Source organism: Grampus griseus (assembly GCF_964374135.1).
Source record: "Grampus griseus genome assembly, chromosome: 4".
NCBI lineage: Eukaryota > Metazoa > Chordata > Mammalia > Artiodactyla > Delphinidae > Grampus > Grampus griseus.
Window position 1 is genome coordinate 73,266,041 of NC_138997.1, and position 17,354 is coordinate 73,283,394.

Consider the following 17,354-nt stretch of genomic DNA (forward strand, 5'->3'; position numbering starts at 1 on the left):
ATCCAAAAACCAAAGACAGAAGACAAAACATAACATACAGAATGTCTGGCATTTGGTTCATTTTAAAGCATTTATTAGTTTACCTAACAAAGTTAAAACAATAACCTTCAGTTTTAGGTAAGAAAAATGATAAATTCTCTAATATTAAATGCTATATATCACTTATTCCTTTTAGAATTGCAACCCAATACATACCTCTGTAGAAAATGAGTTTCTTCTGGATTTATCCAAGTAACAGAGAATGAATACACATTATTTTAGTATTAAAAAAAAAGACTAAAATGTGCCTTATAGACATCACTGACTCAGTATGCCAAAAGGTAAAAGATTTAACTAACTTGACCATTTGCTGAAATTTAAAACTTAGTAAGAGGCTGTAGTTACCTCTTTTTGTAGATGAAGTTTGAAGCAACTGTTTGGCTTTGAGGGAAGTACGAGGCAAATTTTTCAGCCTTTGCGAAGCTGTTGAAAAATAAGGAACTGTAATATTTGCCTGGAAGGACAAGATAAAGACTATAGCTTCTGTAAACTTGAATATTTTAATACAAACTTGAAAATTTATCAAGGAACAGATAAGGTGAAACTATGTTAGAATCCTAGAAGCAGAGGAGCAGAGGAATCTTAAAGTGATGCTTAGTGCATTAAGTTGGAAAAGAAAGGGAATGGAAACCTTAGTGCAAAGTGCATACTTTCCAAAATTATTTCTTATAGATGAGAAAATCTATAATATGTAAACCAATCAAAATATCAAAGAGAAAACAAACCACCAGCAAACATGCTACAGGATGCAAAGAATACAAAGCTAATAAGTAAAGTGATGAACGCAAGCACACAGTACAGAAAAAAAAATAAACGTAGTACTTGTTCAGCGCAAAAAGCAGACTTTGGCAAAGCAGTTATTGTTAGATGAACTGTCCTAACATGAAATAGTAATCCCCATACTCAAAAAGGAGAAGAAAACTCAGAACCAGGCAGGTCCTCAAGGGAGTAAACAATCTAGTTGCTTTAATATGTTCAACATCATCTTGCCGTAGAATTCAACTAATTGCACTTTAGACTTTGGGTAGCAACATATCTGGACTATGCACACATGCATACGGGGTGGGCAGGGGTGTGTATGTGTTGGGGTTGAGGGATTTGGAAGAGTCAGAGCATCTGGTTTTTAAAGTGATCAATGAGGAGTTCTAAGCTTTCTTTGGAACTCCTAATCTATTAACTGCAGCGAAACTCTCATAACCGGCAATTAAGCAGCAGTTCAGAGACATCTGGAGTTAAATCTCTTTGGCTCCAATGAACTGATGATTCCCACATGTACCAGTGCAGTCACCTATTTAAGTGGCTCTAAAATGTCATTCTACCCATTTGAAAGTCAGATTTCATATACCTCTAGGATTTATATGCAACGCCCCCAACCCGCCCCCAAAAAGAGATCTCAAACCATAAATCTGGCCAGAGTTTAAACAATCATTGGGTTGATAAATGGATTACTTGATATATCACCAAAAAGAATTAAGGAGAATTTTTCTTTCCCTCTATTGCTTAACCGTATCAATGCTGATAGGATTTTCTCACTGTCTAATAGTAAACATTTTTAAAAAGTACCAAATGCATTTGATTTCAATTTCTGTAACACTTACTACAACACATTACTGCTGCTAAACAATATTGTATGCCAGTTTAAGTTAAATATATTGCCAGGCAGACAAGCAAAAAATTCTCCAAACCTAAAAAACACCAATTTTATAATGCATTACCTCATATCTATCCCACAGAAATATAGGATGCTATCGTCATTGAATATTCTTCATTTACATATTTATTCATACATGCTTTCAACCATTCATATTTTCATTCATTCACTCATTCATTCATTCCTGCTTTCTTTCATTCTTTCAAGTAATTATCTACTTTATTAGAGGCACTGTTTTAGGAACAATGGATTCAGTATCCAGCTAGATAGACAAAGTTCCTACTTTCATGTAACTAAGATTTTAGGGAAGGGGAAACAATAAACAAAGAGTAAAATATATGGCCTGCAAGATGGTGATAGCTGCTAAGGAGAATATTAAGTAGGAAAGGGGGACAAGAAGTAGGAAATTTAAGTTGCAATTACAAATAGAGTCATCAGGAAATATCTCCCTGAGATGACATTTGCCCAAAGATCTGAAGGAAGAGAGGAAGTGAGCCATACAGATATCAGGGGAATGCATTCGATATGGAAGGAAAAGCAGCAGTAAGGACCTGAGGTAGGAGTGTGCCTGCTATATTTGAAGAACAGAAGTAGGCCATGGTGATTGGAGTGGAGTAAATGAGGGCAAAAGGTAACCAACTGTACATACACTGGCAATCCACAGTATCTATTAACTATTATAATTTTTTAAACGAGGGTTTAACATATCACCTCTAATCAACTGTCCTGGAAAGATCTTATTTAAATTAATAGCTACAATAACTCCAATGGACCTTATTTATCCCTCAAGTTTCATGGGTGATGCCACAAGAACAGCATAAGTGAAAACTGTCCAACAATAAGTCAAAGAATCAGATAGGATCCTGTTTATAGCAAATAGGATCAGGCAGTATACTCTAAATTTGCCTGATACAGATGGAATGAAATGAATGATCTTCATGAGATACCACAAAGTCACATAATGTTACTCAAATAAGAACAAAAACTAAATTTTAATCTGAATTATCAATCGTAATTTGATCTGTTTTCTAATGACGAAACCACTTTTTATTTATTTATTTTGTCCGCACAGCTTGCGGGATCTTAGTTCCCCAACCGGGATCAAACCCAGGCCCAGGCAGTGAAAGTGTCAAGTCCTAACCACTGGACCGCCAGAGAAGTCCCCAAAATCACTTTTTAAAGATAAATTATAGTAGTTAAACTGAAAGTCTCCAAATCCTTCTAGAACTTTAATCCATTCTCCACATTGCTACCAGACTGAGTTTCTTAAGAAGTAACCCTGATTAAAAGCCTATGATGGCTCGCCATGCTTATAAGATGAAATCTAAACTCCTTAATATGAAATTTATTTGATTCATTTATTTTTTTGGCTGCACCGCGCGGCTCGTGGGATCTTAGTTCCCTGACCAGGGATCGAACCCTCACCCTCGGCAATGAAAGCGTGCAGTCTTAACCACTGGACCGCCGGGGAATTCCCAACACGATATTTAAAAGCTCCCACAATCTAACCCCTACCTACATCTCTCGTCCTTGGTCACTGCACCAACTAACCATCCTGCGACCCACACTTTAGTCAAACAAAACCACTATAATCAGGGTGCCATTCTTAAGACTTCATTACTGGTCCCACTGTTTGGAAAACTTATACTTCCTTTCCTCGTGTGACAACTCCTCCAGAGTTGGCTGAGACATCTTTCAATACCTTTCCTGAAAACCTCTTCATACCTGCTGTGTAATGCCTCTCCTGTTCCCACATCACTTCCTGCCTATCACTTCCTCTTTTGGAGGGCATGAGCTGTCTCTTTCACATTTATATTCCCAGTGCTTGGAACATATACACCCAATAAGTATCTGTTGAATAATTAAGAAACACATAAGTGACTGAGTACTGGATAAAATCCAGAGATTCAAACTAAATATTCGAGATCCTCCACAGCTGAGGTCCAATTGAGTGGTTCTCAAACTTAAATATGCCAGAGTCAGCTAAGACACTTCTAAAAAATAGATTCTGGGTCCCCATCCCAGATGTATTCAATCAACATTTCCAGAAGTAAAGGTCAGAAAAACTACATTTATAAAATCTCTTCGTGATAACTGACAACATCATTACACTACTTATCCTTAAACAGGAGTTCTACAAGTATCTCACTCATTTGTACATTAGCCAATTACACAGATTTATCATGACTTATTTATTTCAATTTATATTTCATAATTATATAAAATTTGAGTGTAACCTTTTAGTGTTTTGGTCACAAGTGAAATCTGGATGAGAATTCCTTCCCCATGAGCCTAAGTGCAGTCTGGCCTATGTATAAGCTGACAACTGCCCTGGACACTTCCTCTTCAGTGAGAGGTCCAGAGTACAATACTGATCCTATACATCTCTTCTTTGGGAGTATACTCTGTATCCTATTCAAATATATTCTTCCATTTAGTTAAATGTAAGCAAGCAAGTGGATAAATATTACAATGACTTATTTTACTCTTGTGGTAATTCACAAAGTATTTATAGTTCAGTCTCAAATCATGCTCCAGTAGAGTCATCCAAGAATATTTTCCAAGATGCCTCCTCATTTGAAATTAGGTCAGCATGATGTAATCCAAACAATGATTGGGAGGAAATCAGGAGACTCATGGAGGAGTTGAGAAGAGGGAGTAATTTGGCTTGGTTTTGCCACTTTTCTAGTTACTTGACATTGTACATATAATTTATATGGATCTTTCTCCCTCTCTATAAAAATGAAAAATGAGATGTTGTGAGGTTCAAATGGGACAATACATGTGAAAGTAAACTCATACTACTTTTTATAAAACCAGCAGATTGCCTTGGGTTTTTCTCTCTTCTCTTATTTCTGAACCAGTAATTCCTATATTTTTCTGAAAATTAAACTTTCTATTAAATCTGTGCTCCAGTGGTCTTAGAAAGCAAGCACTAGTCTTTTGAAAAACTGTCGATGAGAAACATTCCTTCCTTTAACTGGAGAATCTGAGAAAATTACATGTATCCATGACCTCTGCAATGCTCTGGTTTTCTTAAACTTTTTAAGTTACTCATATTTTCCAAATATAAAAGTCAAGAATTGGTAATAGCTATCAAAATGAAAATATATTAGAACTCTCATAATATTCATATTTGAATGCCAACATCCACAATAATGCAGCCATAGCAAATAAGCATATAAAAATAGTGATTGGCATAGTAACAAGGCAAAAGAAGTGGTCCCTTAGGTGGAAATAAAGCAACCTTGCAAAGTTAGGTTCATGCAGACCAGCAAGTAAGAACCAAAGCTTTACCACTTAAGAGCTGGAAAAATACTTGTAAGAAAATAAAATGCAGCAAATATATAAACTTGGTTTATATAAAATATTTAAAATGCTAATTCATATATAAAACTTGCCATTGTAATATCTGTACATAATTATATATCAAAATAAAAAGGCTATTATGAAAACAGTACACCTATATACACACACTAGTTAAAACACACATATATATTATGTATCAAAGATATACGTAAAATTTTCAGAAAAATAGGTAACACTTTATTTTGCTTTATAATATATTAACTTTAAACAAAACGTTTTAAATTTTTTTTTCTTTTTTTTGGGCCGTGCCACACGGCTTCTGTTATCTTAGTTCCCCAACCAGGGACTGAACCTGGGGCCACGGCAGTGAAAGCCCAAGTCCTAATTACTGGACCTCCAAGGAACTCTCAAGTTTTAAATATTTTTATAAAATAAACTTTATTAATTTTAACCTGCCAATATTCTGGATTTACTACTTTCCAAATACGTTTTTGTGAGTAGTGTGATTCTATACTAAAATAAATATTTGTGACATTTTCATCATAAATAAACTTCACTACAGCTACATATATAAAAATAAACAAGTATATGCAATTTTTAAAATAGGATGGTACCTTACTTTTTCTTCTGCCTATACATTATTCAAATATTGAAATACGACTATGAAACAGTATACATATATCCCACTTAAAAGTAAATTAGTGATTAGAATCTCATTATGTTTCTTTATGTATTTTCCTTAATAATCCACTTCTGGGGAAAAAGAAAAAAATAATTTACCTACAGGAAAAAAAAATTCTAGGGAATCAGCAGTTGATTATACAATGGTAATTCTACCACTAGAGAAGGTGAGTAGTTATCATAAAGTTTAAGATATGGTCAATATATTCTTTTTTTATTAACATTTTTATCCTAGGTTCTCAATCTTTTATTGTTCCTTCTCTTTTTGTAAAGAGTTATTTTTCATTTCCATACAGCTTTAAGATGCTAGAATAGTTTAAATAAACAAACAGCATGTATGAGGGCATGAGGGAACAAATCTGAGTAAAGATTTGGTACTGACAATAATGGAATGAGGTAAAAAGGATATAGATATAGCTGGTTTCATCAAAGAGCTGGGAAGCTGTCTGAAAATATGTCATGGAAAGATTTGAGAAATTCAGAATTTAACAATTTCAAACTAAGTATTAAAGCACCTCTGAAAGCCAAGTGAAAATGGTGTTTTGGATTATCTGTGCATAGACTGTAGAAGTGTAGCTTATAATATACATGAGTTTTGTTACTTAATATTCTTAACGATATAAAAGTTTCTTTCCTGTTTTATTAACACTGTGGATTGCTCTTCCCAAGAGGGAAGAACACCCCACAAACAGGATATTATTAAATCAAATTAACTTAATTTGCAGGTTTAAAGGCACAAAACCTATCACTCACCACTTCAGCAATAACTTAGAGTTCAAACTGTATCTTTACTTTCATTTTTTAAATTTTGTGAATCTCTATTTTCTACACCATTTATGAGTACCACATGAGTACCATAACGGCACTCTTAAACACACAGTTCACATGGTCTGTGTGTTTAAAATTTAATGTGATATAAAAACATGTTTTTGCACACCTCCATCTAAAAAAATGAGGTACCCAAATCTCTAGGTATCGGTTTTCTACAACGCCTTAAATTTTAGAGTTTATCTTAGAAAAAAAAAGAAATAATATTTCTGGATAATTTTTATGTCTTAGTACTAAACCACTGATGTGACAAATCTCTCTAAATGGGCTTTGGCTTTCAATCAGGATCAACATGGGTCTGAATCCTAACTTGCTACTTATAAGCTGTATGGTATGATCATAGATAACTTATGTAACCTTTCAAAGCTTCAATTTCCTAATATGTAAAATGTGTTAGTAATTGAACCTACTTCATAGAATTGTTCAGAGGATTAAACAGAATTATGAATGTTTGGTACCGTACAATGTGAGTTCTATAATAAAAATAATATTATATGCAATTTGTAAATAGGGAAAATTTATCAATATATCACAAAAGTCATTTTGGTTCAAATGTATTTTTTTCTGGACTGGATTTTTGAGCCACCAAGTAACAGCAGCTTAATACAAACTACACAAAGTCAGCTAAACACAATAGAGCCAAGGAAGAGTGCAAGGGGATTTAAAAAGAGTTGAATGCTTTCAAAGTTGTGTTACTCAATACACAAGTTATAAATGGACAGTCAATAACCTCATGTCTGTATCACTTCTTTGTCACAGCTTTGAGGAAATGAAGGAACACATCACAGTGACCACTTCAACCACTGACAGTAAACATGCTACAAAGGAACTGAATGAATCAAACTACAAAACTGATGTGAACTGTGGGATAGAAGGCATGCATATTGAGCATTTCTAAGATTGTAGAAATAACTCTGATAGTTGTTTAAAACTGGTTTGACTGCATGTTCATATCTACCCTACTTAATACGCAATACTTTTTGGAAAGTATTCAATTCTGTTTTAGTCTCTCTGTAAAGTACAGAGTGCCATCTACTCCCACATCACTTCTTAGCTCAGTTTGGCCACTTTGTCTTAGAAGTTCCTTCTGCATGATCATCTGATCTTTGTTTATGGTGCATATGTCTCCTTAATTCAACGGTCTCAACGTTCCTTTCCATCAGGTTACCTTCAACTTTTTTTAAAAATGAAATTCTACATTTGCTGGAGTATTTATTTTATTTATTAAGAATTTAACATGCCTTTAATTGTGCTATTATTTTCATGGGATCATTATTGTTTTTATTAATGTTCTAGTAAGAAAGCTCCTTGGGTTTTAAGTGGTCTGCTTCAGGACTATTTCCCCCCAAAATCCTGTCATTTTTAATGTGCAGTATTGCAGAATATAAGATTTTTAAGGCATATATATTTATACATTAAACAGCTAGAACATGCTTATTTTAGAATTCTAGAGAGACCACAGTTTCATACAGATTTAAGTATTGATACAATTGGGTATTTCATAGGGACAAATTTTAAATTTTAATATAGCTATGATCATCTTATAGCAATTGATAATCACTACATTTTACTATAGTTTAATACAGCTATTCAGCACAAAATTAAAATCTACAATTTTCATTTATCTTTAAATAACTGATACATAAAAGATACTTACTGGCTGAAGCCTGAGGTTGCATGCGAGGTATTCCTCCATTTGGCACTTGAAAATTTGAGTCACTTCTGCTGCTTTTCACTGAGTCAACTTGTGTACTGGATGTTCGGGATAGGTTTGGAAGACTGCGTCTTAGTTTTTCTATGACAACAGAAATTTAATTAAAAGAAAAAATCAAAACATTCTTTCCGATGAAGAAAATTAAAATGTTAATTAACATTCAAAAATCAAATTCTTGGGCCTCTCTGTAGTGCAGTGGTTAAGAATTCACCTGCCAATGCAGGGAACACAGGTTTGAGCCCTGGTCTGGGAAGATCCCACATGCCATGGAGCAACTAAGCCTGTGCCCCACAACTACTGAGCCTGTGCTCTAGAGCCTGCAAGACACAACTACTGAGCCCATGCACCTAGAGCCCGTGCTCTGCAACAAGAGAAGCCACCGCAATGAGAAGCCTGAGTAGCGCAACGAAGAGTAGCCCCTGCTTGCCGCAACTAGAGAAAGCCCGCCTACAGCAACAAAGACCCAACACAGCCAAAAATAAAAAATTAATAAAATAAATAAATTTAAAAAAAATAAAATTCTTTATTTAAGTGTTATGCATATTTTAGAAGAGCTAACAGGAAGTACACGTCTTATAAAAATAAACAATACAGTTTCTATAAATGGGTAGAACTGTTAAAAAGAACCATAAATTACTTAAATCAAAATCTATACACAGGGACTTCCTTGGTGGCTCAGTGGTTAAGAATCCTCCTGCCAATGCAGGAGACATGGGTTTGATTCCCTGTTCCGGGAAGATCCCACATGCCACAGAGCAACTAAGCCCGTGCGCCACAACTACTGAGTCTGTGCTCTAGAGCCCTCGAGCCACAACTACTGAGCCCATATGCTGCAAGTACTGAGGCCCACGTGCCTAGAGCCCATGCTCCGCAACAAGAGAAGCCACCACAATGAGGAGCACGCACACTGCAACGAAGAGCAGCCCCCGCTCACCGCAACTAGAGAAAGCCTGCGCGGAGCAACAAAGATCCAATGCAGCCAAAAATAAATTAAAAAAAAAAATCTATACACAGATCACTTCATGAGTATAACAAAGCAAAACTAACATAATCAAACAAAATTAAATTCACTTCTTCCTTTATTTTTGCATTGACTCAGTATTTTTTAAATAAATTTATTTTATTGTATTTATTTTTGGCTGCGTTGGGTCTTCGCTGCTGCGCGTGGGCTTTTTCTAGTTGCGGCAAGCGGGGGCTACTCTTCCTTGCGGTGCACAGGCTTCTCATTGTGGTGGCTCCTCCTGTGATGGAGCACGGGCCCTAGGCTCGTGGGCTTCAGTAGCTGTGGCTCGCAGGCTCAGTAGTTGTGGCTCGGGGACTCTAGAGCACAGGCTCAGTAGTTGTGGCGCACGGGCTTAGTTGCTCCATGGCATGTGGGATCTTCCCAGACCAGGGCGCAAACCCACGTCCCCTCCATTGGCAGGCGGATTCTTAACCACTGTGCCACCAGGGAAGTCCCTGACTCAGTATTAATAAAACAATAAACTGTCTAAATTGTTGATCTACTTTCTAAAATACAGAACCTTGGTAAAAACTGTTACTTTCATACTGGAATATGAAGGACAAATTTTTTTTTTTTTTTTTTTTGCGGTACGCGTGTCTCTCACTGTTGTGGCCTCTCCCGTTGCGGAGCACAGGCTCCGGACGCACAGGCTCAGCGGCCATGGCTCAACGGGCCCAGCCGCTCCGCGGCACGTGGGATCTTTCCAGACCGCAGCACGAACCCACGTCCCCTGCATCAGCAGCATCGGCAGGCGGACTCTCAACCACTGGGCCACCAGGGAAGCCCTGAAGGACAAAGTTTTTCCAGACATTATAGTTACCTTCATTTTTAACACTGGTTGTCTGTAAATCTGTGGGATGGCCTTGAAGGGAAAGGCGAGGTTGCTGTAAGCGGCTAATCATAGGCTGTGGGGACACTCTACTATATTCTATTCCCCGAGCAGGAGATCGAGAACGAGGTGAATTTCGGGGTGACTGCTTAGGTGATGGTCGAGGTGAATTGCGTGGTGATGGTGAAAACCTGTTAACAGCAGGGTATACTGCATGATGCATATTGTCATCTTCATCATCTAAACTTTGTGCATCAAGTTCCTGATCACTAAAAGTACCCCGTCTTGTAGAATTGCAAGATGAACCAGAACTGCGCCGAGACGCGGTGGCTGCATATTCTTGCCGGAGACCTGACAATAATGAATGTGTTATTTTATTTCTTTAGTTTTATTTTTAAACATTTAAATATTTTTTAAGGTTTAAAAGCAAAAGATTATCATTGAGAAATTCAAATAGGGTATAACGTGTAAAGGAAAACTCCCTTTCACTTGATTCACCTTAGACTTTCCCACACATAAGGATGCATATACCACATCTAAAAGGCTATTTTTAAATTAAATGAAATTCATAAATTTTTGCCCAATTTCAACATTTCTTCTTGAATCTGAAATCTATATTAAAAATAGAACAATAAATTTAAAAATATTTCTACTCCAAAAGACAGTAATCCAAATTTGAGATTAACGTTAAAGGAATACTGAAGGAAAACAATTACTGCCCAACCAGTGTAAAGAATACATCAGTGAGTATATATACTCCCTGGATACTGAATCCTTGCATTAATCTTACTCAAGAAGATGATGAAGGAAACTTCTACCCACTCTTAGGAATTCAATACTTGGACACAAACATAATTTCAGTTGTTTCATAACCTAAGAGACTTCAATAAAACAAGATAAATTCTAAGCCATCAAGTAAGAATTTTCAAAGGAGTCCCTTAATTATATTGATACCTCCAGAAATACCCAAGCAACCTTAGGAGCCCTTCAAATAGTATAAAACCTTCTAGAATAAAAACAAATGCTGATAGATATTCAACGAGAAAAAAAATTACAATTGAAAAAAATGTATGGAATTTAGATAACATTTTGAGGAAGTCCTGCTAATTATTGGCAGTTTAGCCCAAAAGATCTGTTCTAGAGAATTATCAAACTTTTAAGTTATATATTCATTCACAGAAAGTGATATCAACATGGTTCCCCAAAGTAGTGGATGAGAATCACACCAAGGTACCTGTAAAACTAGATTCCTAGGGCCCGTCTAGCCCTTTGGTCAGGTTTGGGGACCACTGTAGTAACCAACAAATTACTTAGTGTCATGTTATAGCAAACATGGCACTAAAGTCACCTAGCAAAAGATGACAGACCAGTGAGAAGAGCGGTGTTTTAAAAAAGAAAAATCCAGATCCCAATGCAGGTTCTCCATTAACAAGGGGGTCTTAGGGAAGTCACAACCACTATGGGATTGTGTGTTTCTCATTTTAAAAATGAGGGAGCTTAACCAGGCAAACGCCTAAATCTGTTACTCTTCATTTTTGTTACCAAAGAATGGGAGCAACAATGTTGTAAAAAGGAAAATCATTCTCTCTTAAAAAAAAAAAAAAAAAAAAAAAAAAAGCTGGTGTTTTCAAGGAGGAATCATACACATTTTCAGCATTTTTTGTTTTATTTTTTAAAAAATTCACCAGGAAAAGAAATATTTGTGCGTGTGAATAGCTTAGAAAGGATTTTTCAAGTAAGACTAAAATTTCTATTATGCATTACCAACACACAATATGAAAACTACAGCAAATAGCTGGTTGAATTTCTAACAAAATACTGCAGTCTAAAAAGTCAGGATTCAAAGAAGAAATGAGTGAGTTTATTCTAACTGGTAGTTACACAGCATTCTTTATTCTTTTTTCACATCCATGATAATAAGTAACCCCTCACTAGCTGACAATACCATACTCCCAGTGAGGAGTTACATACACAAAGTTACAGAAGAAAAGGGTAAAATGTTATTAGTTTCTAGGGCTAAAGATAGATAAAACAAGCACCAAAGCTTTCTATCTTTCTAAGGGAAGATGTGTGAAAATGAGACAAGAATTAGCAGAGTGAGAAACATTGCAGTTTCTTAATAAATGTTATAGCTTGATAAAACTTACTACATATTTACATAAAAGAAAGGACCTAAACAGAAAAATTTTGAACTAAACTATAGCATTGCTCCATTACCTCAGCCAACTGTCAAGACTCTGAAATCTGTGTTTCAAGGATCTTTTCATTATGAAGGTTAGAGAGACTGCTTCCTTCACAGTTAAGCCTATGGCATCATACAATAAAATATACAGGCAAGAATAATACTATCACCAACATCTTACATTCAGATGAGAGGGCACTAATGAGCCCTTGAAATAGTATGAAAAATTTTGTGCGTATGCATATTTTGGGAATGACAGGGGACAACACTTTTATCAGATTCTCAAAGGTATATGTGACCTAAAAAGTTGCAAGGACCACTTTGCAAAGCAACATCACATGCTTCATTTAACTTAATGTCACAATCCCGATTTTCCCATGAAGGTCTTTTTTACAGACTACACCAAACATTCTAAGAAAGAAAATTTGCCCCCAAGGAGAAAAAAAATGATTTGGGGGATGTGAAAAAAATCTTCGATATCATAATAGTTTGTGGCCCTTACAGTACAAAAAGAGATATACAGTATATCAACGGTATTAAAATTTAACGGGAGTGGGGGTGGGTAAAAAGGGGGAAAAATGTCTAAATCGGCTCCTTGGGGAGGCAATAATGAAAGAACAGTTGAGAAACTCTGGTCTACACTAAGAAAACACAGAGCAACCGAGTAATAACTACAGAGTTACAGTGTAGAGTAACATGCAGGGTATGATTACCAGTCACAGAAGCAGAGCATAGCCTGTTTTTCTTTGCTCCTCACACAGCAAACTGCTCTACATACTATGGATTCTAAAAACAAGTTAATGAACAAACCAGTCCACTTGTTGAAAAAGCCTCTGAAATTTCAACATTTCTATTCTTACTACGTTATTATTCCACAACACTTTGACATATTTAATAACAACAACAAAATTGTACAGTAATGAAAGACCACAACCTTAACAATTAAAATACTTACTTTCTTCCTGCATCCGAGCTAGAATCTGCACATCAGTTACATCATTTAGCTTATAATTGGATCCAATTGAATCTTCATCTAATTCTGAAGCACTTAATTCACTGTCTATAGAGGACTGAGGACTGAGTGGAGGATTTCTGTCTGACGAACTTTTCAAATTACCTTAAAAAAGAAAATGATTCAAACTTCAGTGAAACAAAAGTTGAATAAACATCTGTTGCAATTAACTTGATATTATATCTTTGGATTCAGTTCATTGTTATTCTGCCTTTTCTGTTTATAAAATTCCCAAAAGTTAAAATTAAAAATTGTCCTAAGTATAAAGAGGGCTACAGAGACTCCTTCATAGATAATGACAAATACAAAACACATTTTCTTATAGCTATAACTTATCTATATTCTTATGAAACAATTAAGTTTTCAAAACAGTACCTGGCAAGTAATTAATGTTCAATAATACATGCTATAGGATTTCAACTTTTACAAGGTAGCCAATGAAACTACTCTATAAATAGATGAATTTAAGATGTGTTTTCTCCTCCCAAATTCAGTCACTAGCAAATACCACCATCGTTTCCCTTGAATAAAGCACCTACTTTTCCTAAACAAGAAAGCTATAATTTGAGGAAAATCAGGACTCCTTAGAGATTTAGGAACAAACCAAAAAAAGAACACTACACTCATTTCTCCTACATTATGCCATGTTTACAAAATTCCTTCCCTAAACTAGTAATGCGGATCCAAGGAGTTCTCTGAAGTTAACTAGTGAAGCACAAAGATGGGATGAAGAAAATGACTGGATGAAAAAACTCATTTTATCACTAAACCAAAAGGGGGATAGAAGACAGGTCAGAGGAATAAAGCATATACATATCCAAAAGACTCTAATTTGTTCCTAAGGAAATGCTTTCATCAGATCATCAACTTCTAATGAAGAATTTTAAAAATCCCAGGACTGTCACTAATATTTCTAATACAGATTTATTTGAAACTTGTTTTCCAGAATTCTTCACCATAAGAGCCAGCTCCAACACGAATGGCACATAAAAAGAGCAAGAAGAATACGAAACAGTTTATGTTGTCAAGAAGAGCATAGTGCACATGATAGGAAAAGTACTATAAGGTCAGTCTCAAATAGTGCCTGAATAAAATTCTCTATATTAAACAAATACAACCTTTTTAGTACAACAGTCATGGGTGAAATAAGTAGCAAGTAACAACCTACGTACAGAACAAACTTCAGGGTCAATAAGTGATGAGACTAGGGAGTATACAAGTCAAAAGTTTGAGGTGGTTAATAATACTTTAATTTTTAAGGAAGCTATGATAATTAATCATACCAATAGCAGTAATAAGAGTAACTGAATGGTGAAATCTAAAGAACAGTAAGCTACAGAATAACAGTCTCAGTCACAGAACCACAGCAGAACACTCTTCCCCCAATTATAGCAATCTATCCCTCTCCCATATCATTTAGAGCTCTAAACACTCTCTTGGCACATTCATATACAGCCTTGTACTATTATTTAACTACAATATCAAAGCTTATTAAAACTCCTATTAGAAGAGTTTAACTCTGTAGCTTTTACAACCTAAGCAAGCTACTCAGTAAGCATCTACTGGTTAAAAAAATAAAGCCTGTGACGCTATTTTTCTCAAGCCACATTAAAAAATTTTTACACACATGCTAAAGAAAACTTTATGAATGTAACTTGGCTTATCTGTATCACTGGTGCCTAGTACCATACTACCTGGTGCTAAGTAGCACCTCAATGATATCTTCTCTAACCAGTTGGAGGTTTCATAAATAAAGGAACTTGAACTACTGATGAGTAAGTTATTTTCTGAGGCAGGGCAGTAAGTTAAAAACCATTTCTTAATTACTCCATTTCATCTCTCCTTACCTGAATTTCCAGGAAGTATTAGCTGTTTGACTATAGGAGGTCGCACTGGGGTTGAGGACGGAGAATTGAAACCACTGCTGTATGGGCTACTGGCATTTGGACTGTAAGGACTTGTGTAACTGATGGAGTTGAAAGGATTATTATACAAATTCTGCCTCTTGAGAGCTGCATTAATGACAAGGGGAAAAATCAAATTGAAGAAAAGGCTAATAACATCGCAAAAGTTTTCCTACTGGGGGACTTCCCTGGTGGCAGAGCGGTTAAGAATCCGCCTGCCAATGCAGGGGACAAGGGTTCGAGCCCTGGTCCGGGAAGATTCCACATGCTGCGGAGCAACCAAGCCCGTGCGCCACAACTACTGAGCCTGTGCTCTAGAGCTTGCGAGCCACAACTACTGAGCCCATGTGCCACAACTACTGAAGCCCATGCACCTAGAGCCCATGCTCTGCAACAAGAGAAGCCACTGCAATGAGAAGCCCGCGCACCGCAATGAAGAGTAGGCCCCACTCGCTCCAACTAGAGAAAGCCCGTGCGCAGCAACGAAGATCCAACACAGCCAAAAATTAAAAATATAAATAAATTTATAAAAAAAAATTTTTCCAATTAGGAAATTCAGCAAGTCATTATCTCAGTTTAAACACAGAAACATTTCTATAGTAGTGGAGAGAAATATATCACATTAATAATCCCAACAAAATACTTCCACTATCTTAAATTTTGTTATGCAAATAAAACAGGAGCCACACCAAACAGAAATAATACTATAGGAAGAATATCTCCTCAACAAATTATTAGCTACTAAATTAAGTTACTTCTATCTTGTTGGAAAGTTTATTCCAACTGTGTCAACCTTGAATGGCCTTTAAAAATAAAATGAATATAAAAGCATATTTGCGTTGTCTCATTTTTCTATAACAAACACACACTGCTAATAACAACAAAAAACTATGAAATAATGAGTTTTAAAAATAGTCGTTCCAAAGTTTGGATTTTTGAAAAAATAAAGCAATACTGACTATTTAGGCCAGATTAAGGTCAAACATACAAGAATTCTTTTTTTAAAAAGAACCCCCCCACCCCATTTTCTGGACCAAGGAGAATACTTCTGCCAAAAAAGGGGAAAAATTTGTGCTATGCATATAAAATTATAAAAATAGTATGAAAGTAGGGCTAAGATATCAATTATATACAAGAAAAATTAATACTTAAAATATTTTTTCTTTTCTTCACCCTATTCTAAAATCTACAGCTTATTCATATTTATGACCATCACCAAAGTACTATGCAGAATAAATACACAAATGTGACATGGTACTTCTTCTCAAGAGGCCTAAAGCCAAGTAGTGCAGGCAGAAAAAACAGTGATTTCAAGGCAAAATGAAATGAGTACTATCATAAAGGCGCAAAGAGGCTAATGGAAATGATGAGATAGGAGTAATTCATTACAACTAAGAGAAAGTAGGTAGTAAGGCTTTTTGGAAGGAGAGGCACTGGAGCAGTCTTGAGAGGATAATTTGGTAGGACACTGGAAGTGGGGAAAGTATATGTTTTCATCTGTGTTTATAACATAAACTAAAACCATGTCTTGAAAATGCATAGAGTGTCCAGGGAATAACAGTGAGTAATCTAGAAAGGTAAAGTTCATGGTGAGCGACAAAACAGGAACAACCAGCTGGGGCCAGGTCACAGGAGGCCTGGAATACTATGCTCAGGAGTCTGAAATTTGTTCAGTAGCAGTGATAACACCATCGGGGACTTTTGAGCAAGAGTAATATGATCCAATCAGCTTAAGGAAAAAAAACTGATGGAAATTCTAATGTTAAATAGATTAGACTGAACTAGGCAATAAAAGTGGCCAAAAAAAAAAAAAAAGGAAGAAAAGGATAAATATTAAAAACCGGGGCTTCCCTGGTGGCGCAGTGGTTGGGAGTCCGCCTGCCGATGCAGGGGACACGGGTTCGTGCCCCGGTCCGGAAAGATCCCACATGCCTTGGAGCGGCTGGGCCCGTTGAGCCATGGCCGCTGAGCCTGCGCGTCTGGAGCCTGTGCTCCGCAACAGGAGAGGCCACAACAGTGAGAGGCCTGTGTACCGCAAAAAACAAAAAAAAAAACAACAAAAAAAAACCCGGTAAGGATTTCTAAAGGGAAAAAACAATAAGATGTTTCTGAAGTTTCTGGTTTGCCTATAAGCAGAGCACTGGTTTTGGGAGGAGGAACACATGCTTTCTGTTTAGTTTTTCTGTTTAGTTGGATAGTGTG

General features: G+C 36.1%; 1 protein-coding gene across 3 annotated transcripts in view; it reads right to left on the reverse strand.

Annotated features, from left to right (window-relative positions):
- Positions 1 to 17,354, reverse strand: part of SLAIN2 (SLAIN motif family member 2) — an 80,297-nt gene that overhangs the window by 26,380 nt on the left and 36,563 nt on the right. The window contains exons 3-7 of one of the 3 annotated variants that reach the window (XM_082653681.1): positions 15,096 to 15,260; positions 13,192 to 13,353; positions 10,046 to 10,405; positions 8,166 to 8,303; positions 385 to 462 (exon numbers count right to left, since the gene is read on the reverse strand). In XM_082653681.1, the coding sequence (XP_082509807.1) occupies positions 385 to 462; positions 8,166 to 8,303; positions 10,046 to 10,405; positions 13,192 to 13,353; positions 15,096 to 15,260 (903 nt within the window). The remainder of the gene's footprint in view (positions 1 to 384; positions 463 to 8,165; positions 8,304 to 10,045; positions 10,406 to 13,191; positions 13,354 to 15,095; positions 15,261 to 17,354) is intronic. The other 2 variants (XM_082653683.1, XM_082653682.1) reach the window with 2 other exon arrangements.